The sequence below is a fragment of the Drosophila ananassae genome, chromosome 2R (genome assembly GCF_017639315.1).
Source record: "Drosophila ananassae strain 14024-0371.13 chromosome 2R, ASM1763931v2, whole genome shotgun sequence".
Lineage (NCBI taxonomy): Eukaryota > Metazoa > Arthropoda > Insecta > Diptera > Drosophilidae > Drosophila > Drosophila ananassae.
Window position 1 is genome coordinate 17,714,101 of NC_057928.1, and position 26,046 is coordinate 17,740,146.

General features: G+C 41.2%; 1 protein-coding gene and 1 long non-coding RNA gene across 4 annotated transcripts in view; one reads left to right on the forward strand and one right to left on the reverse strand.

The window, feature by feature from the left end:
- The window catches only part of LOC6493114 (myocardin-related transcription factor B), a 39,629-nt gene extending 17,813 nt beyond the window's left edge, over positions 1–21,816 (reverse strand). For 2 of the 3 annotated variants that reach the window (XM_044714375.1, XM_001957036.4), the window contains exon 1: positions 21,042–21,816. In XM_044714375.1, the coding sequence (XP_044570310.1) occupies positions 21,042–21,105 (64 nt within the window). In that variant the 5' untranslated portion in view covers positions 21,106–21,816. Of the gene's footprint in view, positions 1–4,263; positions 4,282–21,041 lie in introns of those variants that run through there. The other variant, XM_032454386.2, reaches the window with a different exon arrangement.
- LOC116655846 lies at positions 6,264–7,841 on the forward strand. Its single transcript, XR_004310927.2, has 2 exons — positions 6,264–7,097; positions 7,202–7,841. It is a non-coding gene; the product is annotated as an uncharacterized LOC116655846 (long non-coding RNA).
- Positions 21,817–26,046: the final 4,230 nt, after the last annotated feature.

A 26,046-nucleotide genomic window follows, 5' to 3' on the forward strand; every position in this document is an offset into this window, starting at 1 on the left:
TATCTTCGGCCCGATGCCATAAATCAAAAGGTGGCCCCAAAATAAATAAATGGCCAGAAGAAGCGGCCTCGAACAAACAATTTCTAGTCACGTGAGCAAGTTATTACTGGAAAGAAGGTGAAAATCAAATGTGAAGTCCTTCCAAATCCTGACCACGGACATTGTTTATTGTCCGCGAGTTGCGACTCTCACATATTCACTCACTCCGAATGCCAATAGCAGCTGCAGCAGCAAGAACGCCGACAGCTTCGACAGGCGGGGATTATGCAAGCGCCATGTAGGCCCCAAAAAAAAAAAAATAAATAAATAAAATAAAACATTTAAAGAATGAAAAAGAAATCGTATCGCATCCGCAGGGAGAAGCAAACAAAATCGCCTGCCATGTGTCGCTGGGTGGGTGGATAATGTATAATGCGGACTATACATCTGTACTATACAGTATACAGTATACAGTATACAGTACACAGTACTGGCTGCAAATTGAAACGTATATTTGTAAACAATATCCAGACGTCATAGACGAAACTCATTTAAATGGTAAAAACATTTCAGCAGCAGAACAAATTAAAGCCAAGAAGCTCTGGTGGTTTTCAGTTTCCAACGAACGCCAATGAATGGGGAGCTGCTCTCAGGTAGTACACAGTTGTTTCATTCATTTTTGGTCATAATACTGGAACGTGTTTTTCCACTCGCTCCACGATCGATTCACGGATTAATACTCAATCGATACGATATGTGTAATAAAACAATCTGTGGCGAGCGCTGCTTTATAGTTTTTAATATGCATAAGCTGGTATTGCCTTTTTGGCGTAGAGATCTGGCTCTGGCCAGAAAGTTCGCATGTTATCGCCGCCACTGACAAGTGTCAGGTAGCTGAAAGCCACAAAAACAACATGTTGGCTAAAATATTACAGCCAGCACAGATATCAGAAACGAAATAAAAACGAAAATCAACAAACATTTATTCCGAGTCCGAGTGCAGGCTGGCATTGAAAATGGAAATATTGTTTTGGTTTTTGGCCGGATCTGTTGGGTTTTTGGGCCTCTGGCCTTATCAGTCCAGTGAGTCACATAGAATGTGGGGGTTATTATGGGGTTTTGAATAATTAATTACTTTAAAGAGCCAAATTATGGCACTTTTATGGTTTAGTTTCAATAGAAATTGAAATACTATTTATTGAAAACACTTATTCTTTTCAAAGTTATCACTTTTCACACCTTTACGGCCCGAGTCTCCTTATCAGTTTGATTCTATTTACTTTCAAAGAACTTCTTTTGTTTTTGTTTACTCTTTTGGGGGCTTAGATTGAAAGCCAAACAAACGCCAGGGGGACTTATCGCTTATCAAGCGGATGATTCATTAATACAAGCCACTATCAGTCTGCTGGCGATTATATAGCCGATATGAGATATAGAAACGCGTCCGATGTGGGGAGAGAACGCCGGCAAACTGACAAACTCTGAGAAACTGGTCGAGCGGATAGTGTTTTGGGGGCGCTGCTCGATTGTGGAAGTGGGAATCGAAATGGAATCGCCATCGGATATGGCCAAGTGACGTTTACCTGGCCGACTGGCCAACTGAGTGGCACAGGTGGGCGTGGGCGTCGGCGTCGGCGACTTAACTGGCATTATGTGACGTTTCCAACACACGAGCCACGGCTTTGGTGCACGTTTAAAAAATACATGTTTCATTTCAAAACTAATTATGCTAATTAAAAGGCTGGAGAGCTAACTGGCTTTTGAAGGAACATGGAATAGCTTTTGCCACTTTTTATATTTAATTAGTGCCATATAATTTAGTTATTTGCCTTTAAAGTTCAAAATAAAAGTTTTATTTGCGTGCTGTTGACATATTTGCGCTTCATTGCGTTGATTGTTGTGACTTTTGTGATGTTGCCACTGTTGCCACCACTGCCCCTCGTGGTGGCGCCCCTCCTTACGAACAATGGCTGCTAATAAGCGCCAGACGGAGCCATGCAACTGAAACTGAAACAGAAATTGAATTAAAGCTGTTTTTGTTCAACTGTTGCATGCAAATGAGTTGTGGCATCGTCGAGGCGACTTCAATGCCTGCGGTTTTCAGCTCCTGCTGCTGCTGATGATGTTGCTGCTGGCTGACATTCTCGACTACCTGAACCAAACAATTGCTCGACACCAAAAGTCAATTGGGCAGGCATACACGCACAGCACAGGCCCCACAGAGGAGCAGGCTCTCGGCCGCTGTCGGACATGTTTCGGACACACTCCAAGAAACCCATCTAGCCTTCCGATACTCCGTTTAAGGTATTAAGAGTTTGTAAGACTATTTCGAACACCGATCGAGAAGCTCCTGGTTTCCCCCAGTGCATGTGTGTGGCTGCCACTGGATGCACTTGCCACTGTGCCACACTTGACCCTACAATGGCAGTGGTCAGTTGTGCATTTTTGTCCAACACTCCGGCCTGATTGAATCGAAAGTTAATTAAAGCGAAAGATTGCCAGTTCTTGAAATCATATAGAAACTGAATAGTGTTTCGGAAAAGGCAGTAAGGTGAACCCTTTCGGGTGACAACGAGTTCCGCCTCCCAGCCGAACTGCGGTATTAATAGACCCACAATGACCGTGTTTCGGGCTTTTGGGCCTGTTGGCCTGTGGGTGCGGTGTGTGGGCAGTGTCCTCAATTAAAATTAATTATGCCCAAACGATACGCTCAATAAAATTTAATTTGCGATAATATGAGCCAAGAAAATGAGCCACATAGGAAAATGTGACATTTAAGTGCCACAGCGCCGCAGAAACAACACCCACCGAGAGCTTCTAATAATTGAAATTGAATTTTCAATGATAGCATAGAAGACGTAGCCCCCAAAGACCTAACCACCACCCCCATGATGAGCGGCAGCTTTTGGCAAAACTATTTATAATCAAGACCGTTTGGTCTGGCTCCTTGGCCTCTCTTAGGTTGGCCAACTGCAGCTACAAATTGGCCTGCAAGTGGGGCTTCTCCTGGAGGACTTCCATCCCTCCTACAACTCGGTTTAAAATCAACAATAAACACTTGACCGGAATCTGGTTGGGCCTTTGGTTTCTATATATATTGTTTTATCACCGAAATCGTATTAAAAATAAATAAAATGAAGAGTGTAAAATGCACAGGCAGCAGATACTGGTGGCTAGAGGGCCATGTTGCGTTGCGTGCCAAGTGGAAAATATTTCGCAAGCTCTCTACACATTTATTGTGTGAAAAATACTATATATATATATCAAGATGTGTGTATAGTATATGTTTGTATATATAATAGAGGAAAAGCCCGACTGCCTGGCTGTGTTTAGTTCTTCGCATTTAATTTGGCATTGTTGTTGGCTCTATTGTTGCCGGCAAAACAAAATAAAACAGAAACAGAAAATAGAGGAAAGCCATGGCACAAGAGAGAAGGAGCTAAAAAACAAGGCATAATAAGCTACTAACAACAACAAGCAATAAAGGAGATGAAAATGAACATTTTTTGGCAAACAATTCAGGGCTAAATATTTCGTGTTTTTATCGGCAGAGGCAGAGGCAAAGAATATCAGGAAAAATCTAGATAGAATCATCAAAATTTAGGAAATTTAAGGTACCACATTCCTCGTAGAAAAGGATTCTATTTCAAGGATGACCTCTTAGAGGGGTAATGCCTTCCGCCATCGAGTTATTAATCAAGCATTCAAGGATAAGCCAAGGTAAAGTTTTGCCTCAAAGTTCAAAGGGTTTAGGGACGGGAGTCGGGCACATCTAATTGCAAAAGTGCTTAATTATGCATGAAAAGCAACACACACACACACACATGCCCCCCCCCCCAAAAGCACACTCATTTGGCCCAGAGATGAATAATTCATTTTGGCCAACAGGAGGCAGGAGGAGAATTTGCTGATCGACTTTGCAATTCTTCGTCCCGGCCGCCTCTTCGCGTGGCTAAAACAAACAAACAACAGACAAACACAGAGACAAACAGCATAAGCAGCAATATTTTGTAGCCCCTAATGACGTACACGGCTTGTTCCAGACGCCAAATAACCAAATAATAAAACATTCGGAAAACTTTTGCGCCGAACGGTGGCATGGCTGGCCTGGCCAGAATTCATTTGCAATTTGCACGTCAACATTTCGGCCAAAAACCACAACAAACCTGGCCAACAGAGGCGGTCAAGTTTGTGCTGTGTTGTGATATTGTAAAGGAGAGGGCTATCCCCCAGAATTGGAACGAGGTGAGAATCGATGCGAGAAGGCTAATACCAGGGACTCACTCTCAAACAGATTCCAGTCGATGGCCCGAAACTTACCTGCAAAGAGAAAAGCAAAAAAGACGAGAAAACAATTAGTCAGAGCTCACACAGGTTGAGAAGGAAAAACATGTAAAAAGCATAGCAGAAAGTGGCTGCAGACTGAGTGGGCTGAGCGGTTGACAACTGATTGCGTATACGCCGCATTGGTCAACGCACTTCCCAAGGTTTTCTGGCAGCTGCAGCATCAAAACCAAAATGTTGAGAGCTTCTCTGCTAATCATAATTTTGATCTACAAATTAATTAGCATTCGCCCGAGTGTGATTGCAATTTATTGGACACCAATTGAGACGAAAATTCGCATTTTCATTCATAAACATTGCAAAATAGTGGCTAGTGTCTAGGCTGTTTCTGGCAGTGGCGGAAAAAGGGAAACTGTGGCTGGGGGACTCGCACGAAACTCAATTTATTAATTGCTAGCAAATGTTGCTCGTGTGTTGCAACGAGCAGCAACTGCAACAGTTTTGTTATTGCACCTCGTATCATGTCGTCATGTTCGAAAGTTCAAAGTTGCAAAATCTTTATAACATAAAAGTTTTTCGCACGTTCTGCACATCGAGATTTTCTGCCAGATGGGAGGTGGGAGATGGGAGGTAGGCAGGAGGTAGGTGGTCTCTCCTCCCCTGGTGGCCCCCTCCCCCCACGAGCTGACATAAATAATTGCAAATATTATTGGCCACTCAGCGCATGCCAAGCAGCGCCAGCAACAACAATCGGGCCTGTAAAAATAGCCAGCGATTTTCAGTTCGCATAGTTTCGCAATAATTCGGCGATGACTCAAAGCTGGCAAACACAAAATTATAGCCATAAAAAAATCTAGAAATTACAGCCGAAAGGGTGGGGGCACTTGGCACAGTGAGGCGCTGATGGATGTCCTTTTGACAGGCCGAGTATCCGAGTAGCTGCTGGTTCTGGTGCGGTGGTCAATTGGCAGGACCTACGTCTAGTGTCAATGGGCTGTGCATTTCGAAGGTATTTCAAGGCCAGTGGGTGTACCAAATCAATTTAGAGCGGAATACGCTTTTAAATTCTTAATTTTCAGGTGGCAGTTATTAATCGACACTAATTAAAAGAGGCACCTTTATAAAATGCTTGATTAATGTCACGAAAATCAACACTAAATATTTCAAAAGCAAGCAATTAGTGTTGAAAGGTATTTTTGTAAAATCTTTGTTATAATTCAAGAGTCTAGAACTTTTAGGTAGAAACCTATTAGATAGTAGCTTTAAGATATATTATTTTATTAAAATAATAAAGCTACAGCTTGAAGATTAGATTGTAGCTTTAAGATATATTTTAGACAAGAGATAGATCATGTAGATCATCATGATTATATATCGATAACTTAATGGAAACTTTGGCAATAGAATGAATACTAAAATATGAATTGCTATGAGGTCCTTAGGACCTCCACTAAACGTTTTTCAGCCTATCCCTGCCGCTGGATGCAAATTGCTGACCATTTTACATTGCATTTAGCACTTTATCACCACCACACACCACCATTAACCACCACCCACTACTGGCTGTCCTGCAACTCTGTTGCCAGGCGGGCCGACCGCCATCTGCCCACTGGCAGCCAAAAGCAGGCGCAGCGCCAATGCAACCAAAAACCGCACGTCACCCGCAGGCCGGCAGGCAGGCAGGCAAAACCAATGAAGCAAAAATGGCAAAAACAATGGAGAGAGAAGCCAGTAGTGGCCCAGAGAACGAGGTGGACAGTGGGCCTTTTCTTGGCAAGACGCTATCGTCGTGTGCTTTGGGTCATTTGGGCTGAATTATGTGGCTGCCGAGTGTGCACTCACTAGAATAGTGCAATCGCATTGGAAATTCGGAATTATTTAGTTTTGGCCATAAATACTTGTTTCCCTTTCGGAAAGCCCCAATCCCGGCCATGAACACGGCGCCATTTGAATATACATATTTTGTGTGCTGGCCGGATTAAGTGCGCTGATGCATGGTGGGGCAATTGAGATTTAATTAAAAACTTAGTGGGCCAGCACCCAGTCACACACTCACTCTCTTGTACCGGCTTTGATTTATGGTTTAAGCCAAATAGTGTTTGGGGGCGCTGTGGGAGGACCTTAATTCCTGTGCTCTGCATCTTAAATCTTGCACGGAAAATGAACAAAAATGATATATAGAAAATAATCATAATTTTCACACTTGAAAGAGCAACACAAGAGTCCCAGACCCGCGGCTGGCGGCTGGCGCGGCTTTTGCATTATTTCTTAATTAAATTTATTAATTGCACACAACACGAGCCGACGGCCGTACAACGGGGCGTATGCGCTACACACCGCCCCCACAGGCGAAAATAAAGAAACAAGATAGAAAGATATAAAGATACAAAGGAGAGGCGGGAGAATCTGCAAAGGCATTTGAATGATTCATTTGCGTGCCGAAAACTTAATTGTGCTGGCAGGTAAGCTGCGATGACGCCAACAAGGGCCAGCATCAAATCAGAGATTGCCCCAAAATGGTCAGGAGGATGGTCCTCTTGCAGAAATGACTTTCCTGCAAGCTGTCAGGCCAAGAATATCAGAGACATTCGTCACCTACTCACCCACTCACCTTTAACCCCCTGGCGCGCCGTCACAGCCGCAAACAAAACAATTAGTCTCGAGAAAAAGACAGCTTTTCGAAAAATGTGTCATATTCGTCTAAAATAAATACTGAATTATTTTGGTGCGCCTCGAATATTTTGTTATTTTTGAAGCCAGTTGGCGATTTTCGTCCTAAAATTAATTAAAGTAAGCGGGAAAATTTCTAGAAACTAGGACAGCGAGTGTCAAAGGTAATTGAAATAATTAAATGACTTTTTGATGGGACTGATTCGAGGGGAATTTTAATTTATAAAATAAACCTTTTAATTTCCTTTTAACATTAATTCTCTTACAGAAAACTTTTTAATTTAAAGTTTGTCGAGTTTTCCAACTAAATATCTCGCTGAAGACCAGCATTGTTGACTTTTATTTGCGATTTGCGAGGACTCGTGCCCCGAAAAGTAAACATTTGCATAATTTAAGTTTGATGTGGAAAGTTACGCTGCTAAAATGACAACAAGCTGGATGACTGGCTGCTGGATGACTGGCGGAACTGAACGCTTCAATGGCTAAACAGGTGCAGCAGGTACCCTGCCACCCAGCCACCCTGCCACCCTGCCATTGCCACGGCAACTGCAACATTGTTGTATGAAATATTGAGAGCATTTGCTTTCAATGTTGCCAGGAGGAAAAAAAAGAATCAGCAAAAAAAAAAAATAAGCTAAAGGAGCAACCTTGCCGATTAACGGCTACAGGTGTTTGGCGCTGATGCAGCACATGGATTTTGCGGATTTACATTTAAGTATACAGATTTATTTATATTTCAGATATATGTGCGGAAAAATTGCCAAAAATCTCTCTCCCCATACGTATCTATATACTTTCGGGCAGCGGACTATGCGCTTTTGCTTTTTGGATTTTTAGTTTCTGGGTCCAACGTATGCATAATCTGTCTGATTATTTATCTTGCGCTAAATACAAATATTTAGAAAATATTTGCGGCAATTTTTATGTTATTTTTCTTGGCAGCTCCCACTACTTGGACACTCTCCCTCCCCCCGTCTGCCGAGGGTCATTAAGATATATAAGAGATATATTGTTCTGATACATATATTCTGCGTCTATATGGATGTTATTTATGCGACTGGGCTTAGAGGGGCCCGAGTAATTGTTGTTTAATGCTCGAAGGCTCGAAATCGAACTGGAATGGATAATATCTGCCAGATACTGGAGACCATCCAAGCACTTTAAACAGTGGGAGGTGGCGCTGAGTGGCGAACATTTGTGCAAACAGTGATTAATAAATTCTTGGCCATAACTAAAAAAATAAAAACTAAAAACATGACACAGCAACAGCTGCTGCTAGAGGGTGGATATATAGCATAATTTCCCAGCATATTTTTTCACAAACAAATGATGACTGCGGGAAAGGTAAAAATAGCCATAGAAAGCCATTGAAAATGATAGATTTTTAACAGATTTACTCTCAACGTGGATCTAATTAAAATGTATATTTTCATCGCTTGTACTTGCGCCATTTAACAGACTAATTTTCCATTAGCCCCGAGCCGGGCAGGCTATCAGAGCAGTAAATTATAAACAAGTCGCATAAAGATCTCAATTAAGGAGCGCCCGAGACATGGCCAGAGTGCAATAAATAAACAGAATGGCCAGAAATAAGTGGACATGTCGCCAAGGAGATTGGCAAGTGCAGCGCCATTCCCGACTGGCGAAAATTAGGAGCAACGCCCACTGGAGAGCCAAAAATTAAATGAAAAACTGGACCAGAGACATCAGTCGTCCATCGCTTGATGGATTCAGATGGAATGATTTTAATTAAAAACCTGTAAATCTGGCAAACAAACCGAAGTTGTCAAACGCTCCCTGGCCCCGACTCGACTATGTGCATAATTATGATGGATGTGCGTGCGACATTTGCCAATTGATGGCCCCTGTTCTGGCCCAGTCTGCTCCTCTGCTGCCTTTGTTCTAGAATTCGGCTCATTCATGTCCCCAGCGCGGGCATTAATCATTTCTGTTTATGCCAAATACGAGCGAGAGGGCCCTGTCGCTTCTATTGGCAATTTATTAGCATTTAGCATATTTATTATGCTCCCCGAGCCACAACTGCAGTACAATTTGGGGGAAAATGCACGAATTATTCCGAAAAAGTTAATTAGATTCCAAATGGCGTGTTCGGGGCACACCCACTGAAAATATTATATATGTATGTAGTATCTTGTCAGCTATACTTAGTGCCACCTTAAGGTAAAAACTTTGCCGGCAGAGGGAGAAATTGGAAATGGGAACGCCACAAATCTCTGGCCAAAAATAGACGCTCGAAGATGGGGACAGAGACTGAAAGACTGATTTGAGATGACTTCTCCTCCCAGGGCAGGCGAAAAGTTGGTAACAAAAGTAAAAGTTTATTGAGGCATTCCATCTAAGCTGATTTGTTGTCCAGCTGCCCGGGCTTTTCTCTTTTCAGAAACTTTTCAACAGAGCTCCTCCTCATGGGTGCCTCATGGATTGCACAAGTTCAGAAGCCAGAAGGCCGAAGGCTGAAGGAAAAGCGGCGGCAACAGTTGTCAGCTGCTTCGATGCTCCAAATATTTACATGGAATGCGTGGCGGGATTTTCATTTTCCCCAGAGAATGCGTGAGAATGCGTGTGTCTGCGTAAAAATTTTCCACGCCGGACGGCGTAAATCAAAAGGTGGAGATGGAATGGCCTCCTGCATTTCGCTTTGAAGCCAAAACTGTCAAAGGTATTTGAGGAGATTCCCTTTCTGGATGGAGGAAATGTTTTTGGGGGGGGCCGAAAGGCTGTCATCTTAAATTCCCCAATTTGGCCAAAAAGGGTGCAGTTTAAGGCAGGACCACCAGAGTCTTCAAATCTCTTCTTGGAAATAACCGAAATCGGCAACAGAAATAAACACTTTCGGCCGCCATTTGTTGACACTCTTCTTATTTTCATTTCGCATTTGTTTTCTTTTGAAGTATTTACATGTGTCGCCACCGCCACCGCCACCGCCGCCACTGCCACAGCCCCCATCGCTGCCACTGCCACCGCCACCCGACAATTGACATTTGCCTCCCTCTCGCACCTTTCTGGCCCCCTCTCTTTCACTTCACGCACAAGGCAAAAAATAAATAAATAAAAAATAAAGTAAAATGCCAGCGGTTATTTGGCGCAGTCAGCTAGTCGCTGCTCGGCACTCTGTTTTTTGTCATTCTCCCTTCGCTTTTTTTTTTATCAAAAGCTCAAAATTTGTTGACAACATGTTGCGATTGATTGTCTTTCCCCGTCTCTTTCCCTCCTTGTCGCCGTCTCTCTCCCACCCTGTCAGATACAGTTAGAACAAATCGATTGATTGATTTCTCAGGTGTGTTCGATTGCTCTGCGAATGGCAGGTACAATACGCTGCAAAGATTTCACACAAAATAGTGATGGTTGTTTTTACAAATATTTTGATATCGGATTAATCGGATATCAGATTAATCGTATATCTAAATTATCGGTTATCGAAATTATGGGATGAGAAGAGGAATAAATGACAATTGGCAAATACTGATTGCTGCAAAGATTTTTCACAAAACAGTGATGGGTGTTCTTATAAATACTTTCATATATATCGAAGTAATCGTATATCTAAATTATCGGATATAGAAATTATCGGATAAAAAGAGGCTAAATAACAATTGGATTAGCAGATAAAATGAGCTGCAACGATTATTGCATATATTTCTATATATTGATGGCTGGGTGTTTTAATAAATATTTTTATAAATATCGGATTAATCGTATATCTTTATTATCGTATATCAGAAGAGAAATATATCGGATAAGAAAATCAATAAATAACAATTTGTAATGACAATTGGTAGAGAAGTAGTAATAGTATTCTTATAAATATTTTGATAATTATATATCGGATTATACGGATATATGTGTGATCACAGGATATATGGATTATCACAGTTAAAACGATAATCTCTCGTATAATTTTGTATATTTTCCTCACGTTTCACCATCAAATACCTATAAGCTTTTATTCACTCTTCCAATACCCCATTAGTCACCAAACATCTATCATCTATGGAATTTAAATATTTTCAATTGTATCTTGTATCTGAAACCGCACCATTTGAGCCATTTGTCACGTTCCGGCCGTCATTTGATTCGCATCACTAGCTCCGAGTCGCCATTGAGGGTGAAATAACGTTTAGTTTTGTGTAGCGCCATTTTATTTTTATGAGCTCTGCAAGTGATACTCCCCCCTTTGTAGCTGTATCTGCGTATCTGCGAGCTTGTATCTCTCAGATGGGCTCTGAAAAGGTTTGTTTGATTGAAACCTGAATCGTTAGAGCTTGAAAGTCAGTCTGGAAAAACTACTAAATTTAGTATTAGACACTAATTTCATTTCTAAATCAGTCTGAGGAGAAATGCCTTAAGAATCGAGCAGAGACAGACTTTCTGCGGCTGGTCTGTAAATTAATTAAAGCCAGGCCAAGTGAAAGGCCAAAACAAAACAATTTTCCAAGCAAAACCAGAAACACATGGAGAGGAATGGGATGCTGTATGGGAATGCCAACCACAAATCCCAGAGAAGAGCCAGGAGGAGGAGTCAGTGGGGAAAATAATAAAAACAGCAAATAAAACTCTCGTCTGACGTTTGGTTTTTGCATTTTTTATGCAGACCCAGCACGAATAAAATAGAAAATTATCCAACAGGCAGACTGGCAGGCCGAGTCCTAAATAAACAAGACCAAAAACTGCACGGACATGGAATCCGCCCAGCCACATGCCCATAGAAGCCCAGCAGCCCAGAGCCCCATTCCCCGTTCCCCGTTCCTCGTTCCCGTTCCCTACATAAGCGGACAAGTTAAGTTTCGAAATTATTCGGGCAGGCCAAGGAAAATGCATTAGAATCTGCTCCTCATGCATGGCCACAGCGACAAAATAGAGAAAAATAAAAGAAAAGAAGCCCATAGAGAAATAAAAACAAGACCAAGACGACGACAAGATGCGTGCCAAGTTATTTGCATTGCATCTGATGCGCTGCGTATCTGCGAGATACTTTTTGCGCTTATTTGGTCTAAAAAAGCTGGGGAGCTCAGGGGGCTCTGACAATGCTTAGACGAGGATGCGATCCCGATACGATCCGAGGCGAGGCGAGGCGATCCCAGGCCAACTGACAGTTGGCTCGTGTCGATAAAATGTTGCTGCCGCGGCGGCTTAAGTGGCAACAGTCTATTTTTGTGTCGCCGCCGGACGTTGCAAACGCCTGCCTCTGAGATGCCTCTTGGCCAACGTGTGCAGCATAAATTAGTTTAGCGTTCTAAGCATGAGAATAAAAATTAAATAAAAAAACCATAGCCAGGGGGGGATTAGTGGGGAATGTTGAGAAAAACAAACTAAAATATATATTTTAGAACAAAAAAAGAGCTTAGAAGAGAGTTTGTTTATGATATTGGTTGGGATGTGTCTACATTACTTCTATGATACTTTGAATGTATGTCCGAGCCAATTACTTTGGGCAAACTTTTCCACTTTCCCCGGCAATGGCAATCCAAGAGAGTTTAAAACCAAATTACGGCCATAATTCATATCCACCTCGAGAACCTCGGCAAGAAACAACTCCCACAACCTACGGAAAAAATTCAATCCAATGCAAAACTTTGAGAGAGAACGCCCTCGCAGACGGCATCCCCCGTCGGATCTCATGTTTGTTTGTTTGTTGTTGCTTGTTGCTCGGCTCGCCCGTACAATATTTGTCCTTCATTTGAAAGTCAAATGCGTGTGAAGCGAAGAAATCTGTTGCTTTCCGACTGACAGACTAACAGACTAACCGACAAATCGCCCAAGAGGTCTTTCATTTAGAAGAAAAGCGAGGGAGGCAGCCACGAAGACGGCGAAGACAACAAAATTATTTTATAGAAAGGAATATCAGACAAACCAGAGGAATGTATGAAAAACACAACATAAATTCTAAAAGGCTGACAAGCATATAAAAAAAAGCAACACACTCGCCCAGAGAGCCCACCATTGATATGAAAACTATGGACGGGAAATCGGGTTAAAAATAAATACAAACGGCAGGCCCATCACAATTTATGGTTATGATGTCGCTCTGACTCTGCCTCCAATGGCAATTAACAGATTCGAGAGCCAATTGAAATTGAAGAGGTGAAGCGACCCCCTCTAGACTAGAACAGAATAGTTTTCCAAACTATTCCCTCTAATTAAAATTGTGAAAGCCAAAATCATCCATTTAATTGACGACTAATTTAGGGGCCTGCAATGGCAGCCAAATATTTAAGTTAACAACACACGGCATAAACATAAACAAGCCACAGCCAGAGCCAGAGCCAGGGCCAGGGCCAACTGAAACCAATAAAAAAATCAAACCAAAAAACAGACAGATCCACAGAACAGATTTATGCAAATCAACAAATTTCCACTAATTGTAAAGAAAAACTATGGTCGTGGAGGTTATTGGCCAGGCCCATCAATTAGGCCGAAAGGCTGCAGAGTGTTAATTGCCATTTGATTGTTTCTCCGCCGAACAGCGAAAACATCGCAATTTATGCAAAGTCTTTTGGAAATATTGGGCCATGTCTGGTCTGGACTTTTCATAATTTCTATTCCATGTCTTGCCCATATTTCGATTTGTTTTCCCCGCCCGAAAAAACCGGAAAATTGGGCCGCTAATGGCAAAATATTATGAAAATGTCAATGAACTTAAGTGTCTGCATGTGTTTCACAGCCCAGCCGAAAAAAAGGATCAATAATATTTATTGGGAGCAGAGATCAATGCTCGAAATGAAATCAGTTTTCAATTAGCTGCCAAAACATTAATAATTGGCGGAATAGTTTCATAGAATTTGATTTAAACTCTGAACTAATATCATATTAAATAGCCAGACCGTCTTAAATAAATCATAATCCCTTGAGAACCCTTCTCAATATCCATCTCAGTAAATAATCTTCAGAAAAGGAAGCCTACAATCGACTCCCAGGAGCATAAAGCCGAAACTTTCAGGAGCCACACATCAGATTACGTATACGCCCTGTTGGACTGGCTCTGATGCGTTTTTAAGTTGGCTCCTTGCCGGCCAAACTTTTCCATTACCACATCAGCACTCATGGCGACAGGACGACAGGACGACAGGATGCTTTCGGGTCAAGTCGACATTAAAATAGTTTAGGGATTTGTATTTATGTTGATTGCATTGTCGGTCGGGCCAACTGGCTGGCAGTTCTGGGATTTGGGAGCCGGAATTGAAAAGTTACGTAGCTTTCCGAGAGCTCGCTAGTTCCTGTCAGTGAAATGCAATTTCTTTTTTGGGGATCCAGTGGAAAGTTCAAGAGTTGAGAGTGCGAGTGCGAGTGACCCCCGGCCAAGTGCCGCAACATGCACCTGTTTCAGCTTCAATCCGCTGGCTATTTCTGTAGCGTCTGCCTCGGAGCACTGCCTGCCTCTTTGAGTCCCTCCGCCGTGGCTGACCCACATTGACAATTTTCATGTTTATTAATAAGCAGACTCCGCCCAGCTGTTGCAGTTTTCTCAACGGAAATGAAGTTATCAGTCTGGTTGGGGCTCTGAGCTGGTGCTTCAATTAAAAGGAGCTGCCTAAGCAGGAAGTAATTGGTGGCCACTGGCCACTGAAGATTCAACTATTATTTCAGTTAAGAATTCCGTTTGGATCTCTTACTAATTAGTATCCCTTCTGGAAGAGTCGTCGAGAGACATCCATCCATCGCTCAGCTGTCGGGCCTGTCGGCCATTTATCTATATCGGAGGGGCATTATAGATACAATGACCACACTCCTTGACACGTCATGGTCAAATTTTTGTGCATTTGTCAAACCGAAAATAAATCACACAACGGCAAGCAAACAAACGCAGATCGCAGAACGCAGAACGCAACGCAAATGACAATTTTTCTTCTTACTCCCCATTATATATGCTTGCCTTTTTATTTATTTTTTCTCTTTAATTGTTATTTTGTTATTTGTTATTTATTTTACTTAATTTGTTTGAAAGACTGCTGCTGCTGCTGCTGCTGCTCTCTGGGGAGGGAATCGGTGACACAGATCTGCTCGGCCAGAAAGTGCCGCCCACGGGGGCGTAGGAGCCAGGAAGATTAGGCCGTTATAGCCCCGATTCTGTTGACAGCATTTTAGCAGAGAAAACAGGCGAAAAAAGTGGCTAAAAAATCATATGAAATGCAAATTTCATGCCACATTTAAAATAGCCAGTGCTGTGTTTTCTAATTTATCAACGCCCGCCCGCACCACATCCACTACAGATATATAGAGGGGGCAGATAGCTGAGGCAGAGGCAGAGGCAAGCGTGTGACTGCAACGACTACGATGTTGCAATGGCCACGGCGAATCGTGGCAAAATGCAGACATTTCTTGACACTTCTCTAAATAGTTTTGCGTGCGACGCGGCCAAAAGAAAGCCAAAAGCCGCAGAAGAAAGACTGCGGAGCAGAAAGGGGAGGTAAACGCACACGGTCACTCGAGTGCCAAAATGTCCCCGCACGCCATTAAAAATGTTGCGAAAATTACACACCGAACTGAAAGGTGTTCTAATGAGGCGTGTGCCGAACTATGGGGAGTGGGGAGTGTGGGGAGTGTGGGAGGTGTTGGCACATAAAGTTATCATAAAAGTTTAGCCGATGTTTATGGACTGGAAAGCGGCTAAATGGGACTATTCCGCCAGAAATAGTCTCTGCAGATAAACACAAAACTGGGACTACTAATCGCAAAGAAATTTGCATAAAGAGCTACAAGGAGAGCTAGCTCCACTGTCGCTTTCACCTTTCACCCTTTCTGGGCAGTACTTGGATCAGACATTGGCCTCCATTTTAATGCTCGATTCCCATCGAAATGAGTTCAAAATCAAGGTCGCCGCCGCAATTGCTCCACCCCCTAGTCCAGTCATGGTACGACGGTCCTGGATCTTGAACTCGACCCGAGCCACGCCATGAATACAAATTGTTGCATTTACAATAAAAAATTCATGGGATTCCATTTCAATAAGCGAAACCGGGCAATAATGCAGCCGAAAACGCGGCAGGGCCAGGGGCCTGCTCTGTTTATTAAATAAAAGCCAATGGGAAACATGAGGAACGACCTTTGCGAAAGACACAGGCACTCACACTGCTACGCCTGGAAACTTCAACTAAATTACCAAGAAAAATACTTTTCAATAAGCGAGCCAGCGAGCAAAGAATTCAGCGGAGGAGGGGCCAGGAGGGGCAGGTGATTTGTTTATCCGGAGCAGGGAACACCTGCAGATTGCCAGCTCGAGAGCCAAAGAGACAGCAGAGAGTCTCCTCGAGTGGATGGCTCTGCTTTTGTGAGGCAAGAATGCAGTAGTTTCCCGGGGCAACCGGAGAATTATATCACTTGTCAAAGGAAAATGAGATAATCGGCAGAAAAAAGGATAGATTATATGAAGAATTTATAGCAGAGCTCCTTGAGCTGAAAATCCTTCACCTTTTAATTAAAACTTCTCGGCAAACAACTAAATCTTTCATCCCGATCTCACGCCCAGCACTCCCACATATAGGCCTAATGCCCACTGTAAATAATTCGGCCAAGACACCACCCACCCGCACCTGTTCTTCCGCCCACTATTCAGCCAGCACACATTGTTTATTTGCACAAATTCGTGCGCTTTCGTTTCTCCAAACGAATTTCCAACGAATTTCTTGGCCAGCCCAGCCCAGCCCAGCCCAGTCCAGGCCAGGCCAGCAATTGCAAAACTAGGTAGAACTGGACAGTGTGGAATATCTAGATATATAGTGTGTTTCTGGATATTCTTTGTGCATATAGATCTGTACAGCCTGTTGCTGTTGTTGGCTGGCTTTCTGTTCTCGAACATGTGTCTGCAACATGCAAAAGTAATGCACAACAACTAGTGGCAGAGCTGCCGGCAGGCCACCTCCTCTCTTTCAGAAATCAACAATCCACACTACACAGTGGAAAAATAATGGGATTCTCGGGAATAACATTGAATAGTTTATTCATTTATTAAGTTAAACTAGCACTTAGTAGAATTACTTGTAATGACTATTACTTTTTCTCTCTCTGAAGTTCAAATTCATTTTTACTTATATGGTACTTATATTCTTTATTTTTATGAAATAATCTTAACATCTTAAAAGTCATAATAATCGGTCATAAATCCTTTTGAAATCTTTGTCGTAAAAATATATATATAATACTACAAAAAAATCAATTCAAATCTAATCTAATCTCTATTTCTCACTCTGTAGTTTACATTACTTAGGAGTATTTTATTTAATAATTGATTTATTGAGATATCAATTCAATTATTGATTATTTTAATAATTGTATTAAGAAAGGAAAGTGGAAAGTAGTACTAAAGAAGTAGTAGTTTCTCGACTATATAATAGCCGGTAGTCCTCCCTACTACTTTTTTTCTCTATAAATACTATTTTAAATTTAAATAACCTCTCAAAAAATAGATCCTCAAAGAAGATTCTTCAGATCTCCCAAGAACAAACCTATAAAAGAATCATAATCTTAAAATAATTTGTACTTCAATACTCTCCCAGTAATCAGGAATAGAAAAAATCAACTCCAATCCTTTTCTCTCTCTGTAGTGTACATGAATTTTGACTTTGACTGGACGCTGCCATTTAATGTGTGTAAACATTGCGCAAGCCGAAAGCAACAAAAACAATACGAACAACAACAACAACAAAAACAACAACAACAGCGGGAGAAGTAATAAAATTTCTATATTCATACGCCACGTTGTACGAGTTCGCCCCAAAAGACGTCAGAGCGGGAGGAGTGGGCCGAACGGGCGGTTCGGTCCAGGCTGATTCAGACAACAGAACAGAAATTTGACTACAAAAATGGTCAAAATGCAAATACACAGGCCGCAGACTTTGGCATGTGTGCGTGCGGCTTTTTCGGCAATTTTGCGGCATGTTTTTCACACATTCGCGCGCTGCGAGGAAAAACAATTGAACACGACGCTCTGGCTGCCATGGATATTCATATTCGTTTTCATTTTCCATCAGATGGCGATGGCGATGATGATGATGCAAGTGCAAATTTATTTGCCACTTGGTTCAGTTCTGTTCTGTTCTGTGTGCCCCAGTCCTTGCCCCCGCTGGTTGTAAGTGAAATTTCAAATATATCTCATTGGCCGAAAAGCCTCAAAAGTTGATTGATTTTCTCAATTGCAGGCTGAGTGGTTTCTGGTTAGTAGTTTCCAAAGAAACTAAAGTCTACACAGTGCGAAATTTAACAGGTTTTTAATAAAAATTTGTATTTTTTCGTCACTAAAAATGAAATTATATAGTTTGGAAAGGCCATCTCGTTCGTCATTGATTTTTTTCTTTGTCAAAAGATATATTTTTACTTTATTTTAGCCTAAGAATGTAATTTCTGTACAAACATTATGGACTTTCGTCACTGGTATTACTCATTATTAGATTCTCCATTATTTTTCTCGAAGAATGTAATTTCTCCCCACAAACTAGTCTAATGAGCTTTTTGCCAATTGTAGTACTGACTGATTGAAATGCCTTTTCTGAAACGACTCAAAATTCGGAATTTCTCCCCTTTTCAAATTCACAGTTCAGCACGAAGTTCTCCCCCCCTAGATGCCACATGCCACATAGCATCCATCAGAGGGGCGGGCAGGCTGGGAGGCAGGACTGGAAATAGCCCCGGCGACACTCATTCGAAAGTGTTTAAGAGCGCCCCACACACACCGATGGCACGAACACACAAACGACAACACCTTGTGCCCCACTCAACACTAAAAATTACATTGAAAATGGTCGTAAAAACACGGAAAAAAAAAAAGGCCAAAAGTAACCAGGAGGTTGGGCCAGAAAGGGACTGGGGACTGGAGGAGTCGTCTCGCTCTTGATTTTCATTAAATTTGAATTTTATTTCAGCTAATTTCGTCGAGCAGCCGAGTCGAGTCAGTCTCATTCCGATTTTGTAAATAAAAAAGCCATAAAGGAGAAATGAAATTTTTTAGCTGCAGTTCTAGTTTCAAATCACTAATTCCGCCATATATCAAAGAAATAAAAATTATACTATACGGATACTGTATGAAATATTAAAAGAGTGTCAAGGCTTGGAAAATTTTACGTTCCGATTAGCGGCAAGAAATGGAATTTTTTTTTCTTTCTTGTCGGCCAGATTTGTAAACAAGACTGCATCATTGTTGTAAACAAGTCGTTTGAATGGCCAAGATGATTGGCTTGTTGTTTTAGTTTTGATTAATTCTGGGTATTAGATGAATTTATTTATTTTCAAACGGCCTCCTTCAACTTTCGATCGGATAAAAGGAGTTTCCCCGTAAACTTGTTACGCAACTCGATTATTTGCTTAGCAATTCGGATTCAGATTCGGATTTTTTCCGCATGATTCTGTAGCGCCCAGTCCGTCCGCCCACGCTTTGTTTAACTCTGCCAGCATATGCTGGCTGGGTTCCTAGACGGACTACATTGTATTCATATACAATATCTGCATTTTTGTTGACATTTTACATTGCTTTATTTTTAACAGCTCGTTAGCGGGCTGGGGGTTGGTGGGGCCAGGGGCTGGGGCTGGGGCTGGGCTCTCTGAGGGGGTGGCTGGGATGGACCAGGGGGTGGCCCGGTCACTCTGACATTGAGCGCGTGCCAAGCAGAAACGCACTGCCAAAGGCAGCCGCGAGCACAGCCTCCCTCATTAGGGACAACGCCTTTGCTTAATTAACAAAAATTAACTAAATTTATCTACTAGCATTTTCTAGATTTTCTATTTCAGCTTAAAAGCGTCTTTGTTTCAGTGACGAAGGCTTCAAGGTAGCAAGTGTTATTAAAAGCAAAGCACGTTTAGGGATTTTGATATTCAATAAAATACACATTTTCTTGATAACAAAATAGCTAAAAAACTACTAGCATTTTCTATATATTTTTTACTAAAAACTGTCTCTGTTTAAGGCTTTGTGACGAAGGCTTCAAGGTAAATTATAAAAAGGTATTATAAAAAGCAAAGCACGTACTTTTAAAATGAGAACAGCAAAGCACGTTTAATTTTTTTTATATTTTAATATAATACACATTGTCCTCAATGACAAAAATCAACTAAAAAGCTTGTTCTAGTTAATTTTCAATTCAAAACTTTCTTTTAAACTTTGTGACGAAGGCTTCTCGAAAAAAGTATGATTTTTGAATGAGTTGTGCGCTTTTATTATTCACAAAAAACCACCTTTTTTTCAATCCTTTATGAATCACAAAAATAATTACTTTTGGAAACTTAAACAAGACCATTTTTTAAACTTTCTCTTAGCCTCTTTTAAATTAATTTATTTGAGATATTTTGACATTTCCGGTCACAATTTTAATGTTGTCAAAATCCCAGGGAAAGTCTATTTTGAAAACAAACTAGACCCCAGTAGTAGTCGCAGTGGAAAGAGAAAAAAGCACAGTTTTCTTGGCTAATTTCGAGGCCTATTTTGCAGCCGGTGGCATTTGAGCTGTCATGAATTCCATCGAGAAATTTTAAGTAGACGCGTCAACAGTTGCTCTTGCTCTTGTTTTTTTTTCGGGGCAGGGCGGTACGAGCAGGAAAAACTAAGTGCCCGGCAATTGCTGCCTAAGGCAACAGCCACAATCAAAAATTTAAAACAAACAAACGGAGGGCGCGGAGGCGAAAGCGGAAAAACTACGGGGCCAGGGTGCAGGGCAGCCAAGTTAATGCCAGTTCAAGTCAGTCAAGTGCTACACTGAACGAAAAATGTTCTAAAAATCTATATTCCAGCCACTAAGCTGGCTTATTTTATTTTTAATAAAAATTATGACTTTCTGGAAACAAATCATTAAGGTTTTCCCATCATTCTTGTTATCAAATAATATCCAAAACTCCCCTAGTTTTTTCTCTAGGTGTAGGAAATAATCAAACGCAGGAGGGCGGCTAAATTACGCATAAATCTTTCAATTGTGTTTGGATTTTGGGCCGAAGTTAATAGCCGTTGGATCGAACGGAATCGGAATCGGCATCGGAATCGAGTACAGAATCGGTTAGTGAACTCGAACCCGTGTTCCTGCTGCACTTTTCCGGCCTTTTTGCCTTTTTTGTTTACAGATCGCGATAGAGGGTAGATGTAGATGTAAGGTGGATGTAAGATCTAGGCATACCCTCACAATGTTTGCAACATTTTGCTGGTGGCTCGTCGCTGGCGGCATCGACAATGACCGGCATGGTCCTCGAATCGGCAGGTTGCGCGGTAGGTTTCTTCTCTCGATCCGGGACTTAACACGCTGCTCGATCTGGGTCGCTCACGCCCGGTAATGGTGTCGCATCTTCGTATGTCTCGGCATCCACTAGATATCCCACCTGGCACCTGGCACCTTGGCACCTCGGCACACGACACAAAACACTCGCGTTCAAAAGGACGTTCAACCACCTGCCAGTTTCTCGATTGTTATCGGTTATCGGTTCTATTTATTCTCGATTCTCGATTTTTCTCGATTATCCTCGTTAGTTGCAGTTTCTGTTTCTGTTTGAGTTAAAGTTTCAGTTTTGTTTCTTCAATGGAATGTTGTCGGTTATTCGGCTGGCATTTTCGCGACACTCTTGTTTTCTTTTCTGGCACTCTTCGATAACACTCTTCGATCGATAATAGGATCAGATCACATCACAGATCAGATCAGATCGGATCAGATCCACTCGCGGTACGATATCATCTGCTACTGAGGATGTTATGGTGTTAATGGTTCTGCTGTCTGTCGTCTCTGTCTCTGTTTCTGTTTCTGTTCTGTCTCTGTGTGGTGGACGTCACGCCAGGCTATTTGTAGTCTTTTTTGGCTTTCACATTGCGCTTTTCCGTGGAAATCGTCTGAACGTTCAAACGTGAAACCTCCGCAGAGACCACTGAGCAGGCACACCGCCGGGCGCACGCCGATCTGCTCCCATTTCGAAAATCTTTCCTTTTCGAAGATACGATTTTTCCGAGCACCGCCGCTGTTAGATAATTTGGCGGCGGACTCTTTTTTTCCTCAATGAAACAATGAACTTTCACATTTCCTCCACAAACAACAAGCCCCGAAAGTTCCACTCTCTCCGGCCGGCTCTCCTGCTTTCGAAAACGATGTTTTCGAAAATAGAACCGAGTCCGAGTCGGAGACCGAGACCGAGTCGTGGCGAGATTGCCGCCTGGCCTCTCGGAAAACTCAACGATCGGCGCACGGCTCTTAATTTCGAAAAGTTTTCTGAAAGATTCTGAAAAGTTTTGGGACTGCACCCTACACAGCTGAGAGTTGTCCGTGGGGTCGGTCATTTGGGGCTTCGGAGGCGTCTTGGTATCGCCCGGCAAGTGGGTTTCTGGGTCAAGGCGTTGTGGCACTTGGTCTTATCTTAGAAGGAAATTGGCAAATTGGAGGCATCTCTTCAAAGGTTGAAAATGACAGGAAGTGGCAAGGAGAGCCTTGCTTGTCATGTCTAGAGGTTGCCCACTAATTGCTCCCTAAACGGTGCCAGGTGCCATAACTATCTCACAGATAATTATTCTACTTATATAATAGATTCTATACCTTTCGCATAAAAGTTCAACGCATCCCGACATCCCAATAAAAATTCAACATTAAATATAGCATCAGACTCGAAAAAAAAATACTTTATTTATGGATGGCTTCTTAAAATATATTTCCCTCTTAATTTTCCAGTCCTCCTACTCTTCTTATATTTTATTTTATTTCCCTAAGCGATGTCAAGGAGCAGCAGTAAGCTGCGCCGAGTGAGAAATGTGAAAAAAATAAAATTTATTATCTGGCCAGCGGCCAACAAGACGATCTTAACTGCAGGAATCCTTTGCGAACCCCCCGACCTTGAAAGGCAGTGTTCTGACATAACTTTCGCCAGATCTGAGCATAATTTTTGGACCAATAAACAAGTTCACAAATTGGCCAATTGGACCGTTGGGGAGCCGATTTCGAGATATAAAATATAATTTATGAATGTTTTAGAATGTCTAAACAGCAGCTAGCTGCCAAACCGATTCGATTCTGGGGCGATATGGGCTGTGAGAGATTGAGAGAACCACCTGCATGACTAATCTCCGATCAATCCCCGAGCAGGCGAGGAAAATCAAAGTAAATTGCAAATATTTAAAATTAGAACGCCGACAACTAATTCGCTTAAATTTAGAACAAATATGTTTTTTATTCGAAAATAGGAATATACTTTTAAAAGATTAAAATACTTTTAAAGAGCACCCACCACCCACCGCCCCTAGCCCCAAAAACAAACAACTAAAAATAAGAAAATTGACTCAGACTCTGACTTTTGTCGTCGTGCAGAATTTTGTAGAAAATCATTTTTCAAATTTATGGCCAAATTGGGCGCAACTGTTCAACGACAACAGGGAAAACGTCAAAGGCTCTCCCTGCTCTCCACATCCACATCCCTCCTCTGGGGGAAAATCGAATCAGAGAAAATGGGCGGCGGATTACCGGGCAGCGTCTTCATGATTGTGTCATGGCTGTGGGCGTGTTTTATGACGCCTTTACGTGGGCCCATCCGACTCTCGGAACTATTCCCAACCCCCAACACAGTGGAGATTCGAAAACTACATAAAAAAAGCTTTTAATTAATATATAAGTTAAAATAAATGTATTATTTATTTCAACATAAATCATGACATTTTTTATTATTTTCTGTTCAGAATTTCACTCTTGTAACGGACTGTACTTGCTTGTAAATCTTATTTTCCTCTGATTTCCAATTTAGAAATTGTCATAAACAAAGCGATGAATTTTTCATGGGAAAATATTGCCATTTTCCATTTTGAACACACATTATTTCCATGCTGCAAGTGCAATGTCAGGGCCAAACAAATGCACCGAAAAAAAAGGGAATTTATTCGCGAATCGCCCGAGGAGGGGGCCGAAATTTATAGTGCACATGCTTGAAACATAAAAAAATATGTGCATTTGCACCCGAATTTAATTGTTGCTGCCGCTGCTGCTCCGCCACTACTGTCAAGCACCTCGCCCAGGGTCACAGCCAAATAGTAGTTCTGGCCTATGAGTTATGAGTGGGACGACTTTAATGGCCCACTGTGCCCAGTCCTCCCCCACCAAGCCACCCATTCCCATTCACTTTCCGGCCAAAATGCTCCGCCAATCCGCTCCCAAACGTCTTAATGCAGGCAACAAAGAATTCGGCACTGCTTATTTATTTGTTTTTTTGCCATTTTCTCTGCATAAATTATAAAGCGGGTAGCATAAAAAATAAAGAATACAAAAATAAAATAAGAAATCGAACGCGTCAGAATTTCTAGTGTGGGCGGGAAAACTTTTTTCGATGCTTTTTTTCCCCCTGCGGAGAAAGGGGGACAGGGAAGAAGGGGTGAGTGGTAGGGGAGGAGCGGCGGAAAATTGAAAAACATTTTTCACCGTGCGAAAGTTCTTGCTTTTTACTTTGACGTCGTTTTTTAATGACGAAACGTCGAGAATTTAGTTTTTTTTTTGTTTTATTTTCATTTTCAAAAGCTATAAACAAAGATGCTTTGAGGTTTTCGAGAAAATGTTTAGAAATATTAATTCCATAAGATACTATTTTTTTTTATTATCACACCATTTAAATATATATTTTTTCTGTTTAAATTATTAATAGTTAATGAAATAAGCAAAGGAACTAGCTTATATTTTAGTGACGAAATGTCGATAATTTAGTTTTTTTTTAACTACTAACAAATATTAATTCCATGCTTAGATGTTATTTTTTTGTTAATTATAACACCATTTCAATATTCTCTTTTTGTTTTAAATATAAATAATTCTAGTGACGAAACTTCAAGAATTTTGTGTGAAAATTAAAGCTCTTCTTTAGATTCTATAGATAAGTTTATAGATCCTATTTATTCCAAAATTTTACAAAAACCAATTAAATGCAATTTAAATATTTTGTAAATGAAACATCCAAGAAGAGGCCTTTAATTTGTTGAAGCTGAAAAACATCGCATGATTTCTAAATCTGTGATAATTTATGTGATTACTTAAATGAGCAATGTTAGATCGGGCGAAATGAAAAAAAACTATGCCAAGAACATTTAATTGGTCCAAAAGAAAAAGAAATACGATGAAATATTAAATTTGTGCCTCCACACTGCCGGAGGAAAGTATGCCCCCCAGGCTGTGGGTGTCTGCCAGCAACAGGTTGAGGCAGCAGACTGCTCTCGGGCACTGTGCGGCGACAACAAGCCACAAAAAATAGAAAAAAATAAATAAATGGATGCCTGACAACGCGGAGCTAAGGCGCTGCAATAAATAAATATTCAAATCGACTAATAATATTACAAAACACACATAAATTTTGTAAACAATATAATTTTCGAGAGAAATTTGAAGGATTTCTTTAGTATTCAGTATTTCAGATATCAAGACAAACTATAGGTAGCACATTAACCTAATCGCCACTAAAAGTAGGTTGTAGGTTTCTTATCTTATCAGAATCGGATTAATATAAACCACAAATTATTTATCAATTTTTTGTCAAAAAATTGTCATGTATGAGAAAAAAAGAATTCTTATTTTATAGGTTTTTATTTGGTCTTAAATATAACTCATTATTTAGATTATACTTTATAGAGGATATAGTATATATAGATGTATATAGTATATGTATATGTATAGAGGCCCTACTCTACAAAAAATAAAAACAAAAATTAACATGACTTATATAGGCTTCACAATAGTTTTAGTTTCTTAAATAGGTTCTACACATATAGCAGTCACTGTATTTAAACCATATAGTCTAGTGTTTCCTACTACAGAGGCTTCACTGTAGATGATTTATCTAAACATTCTCATCAAAACCCTTTTTTTTAGTAACTTTACTTATGCCTACTGTGCTTATGACTATTTAATAATAATATTTTTTATAAAAAATAATCATTTTGGGGAGCAGCATAAAGTCCAATTGGAAAAAGGGCGTAGCAGAGGCGAACGGAGAACACAAAACAAAGTCGCCAAAACGCCGGCACAACAAAGACGCGAAGCAGAGCGACAAAGCGGAGAGGAGAAGAAAAAGAAGAGGAGAGCTTTGCTTTGCTCCGACTACTTTTTTTTTGTATTATTTATCACACAAGATAATAATATTATGTACACTAAATGTCAATAAAACAAAAGGGGCACCGAGCAG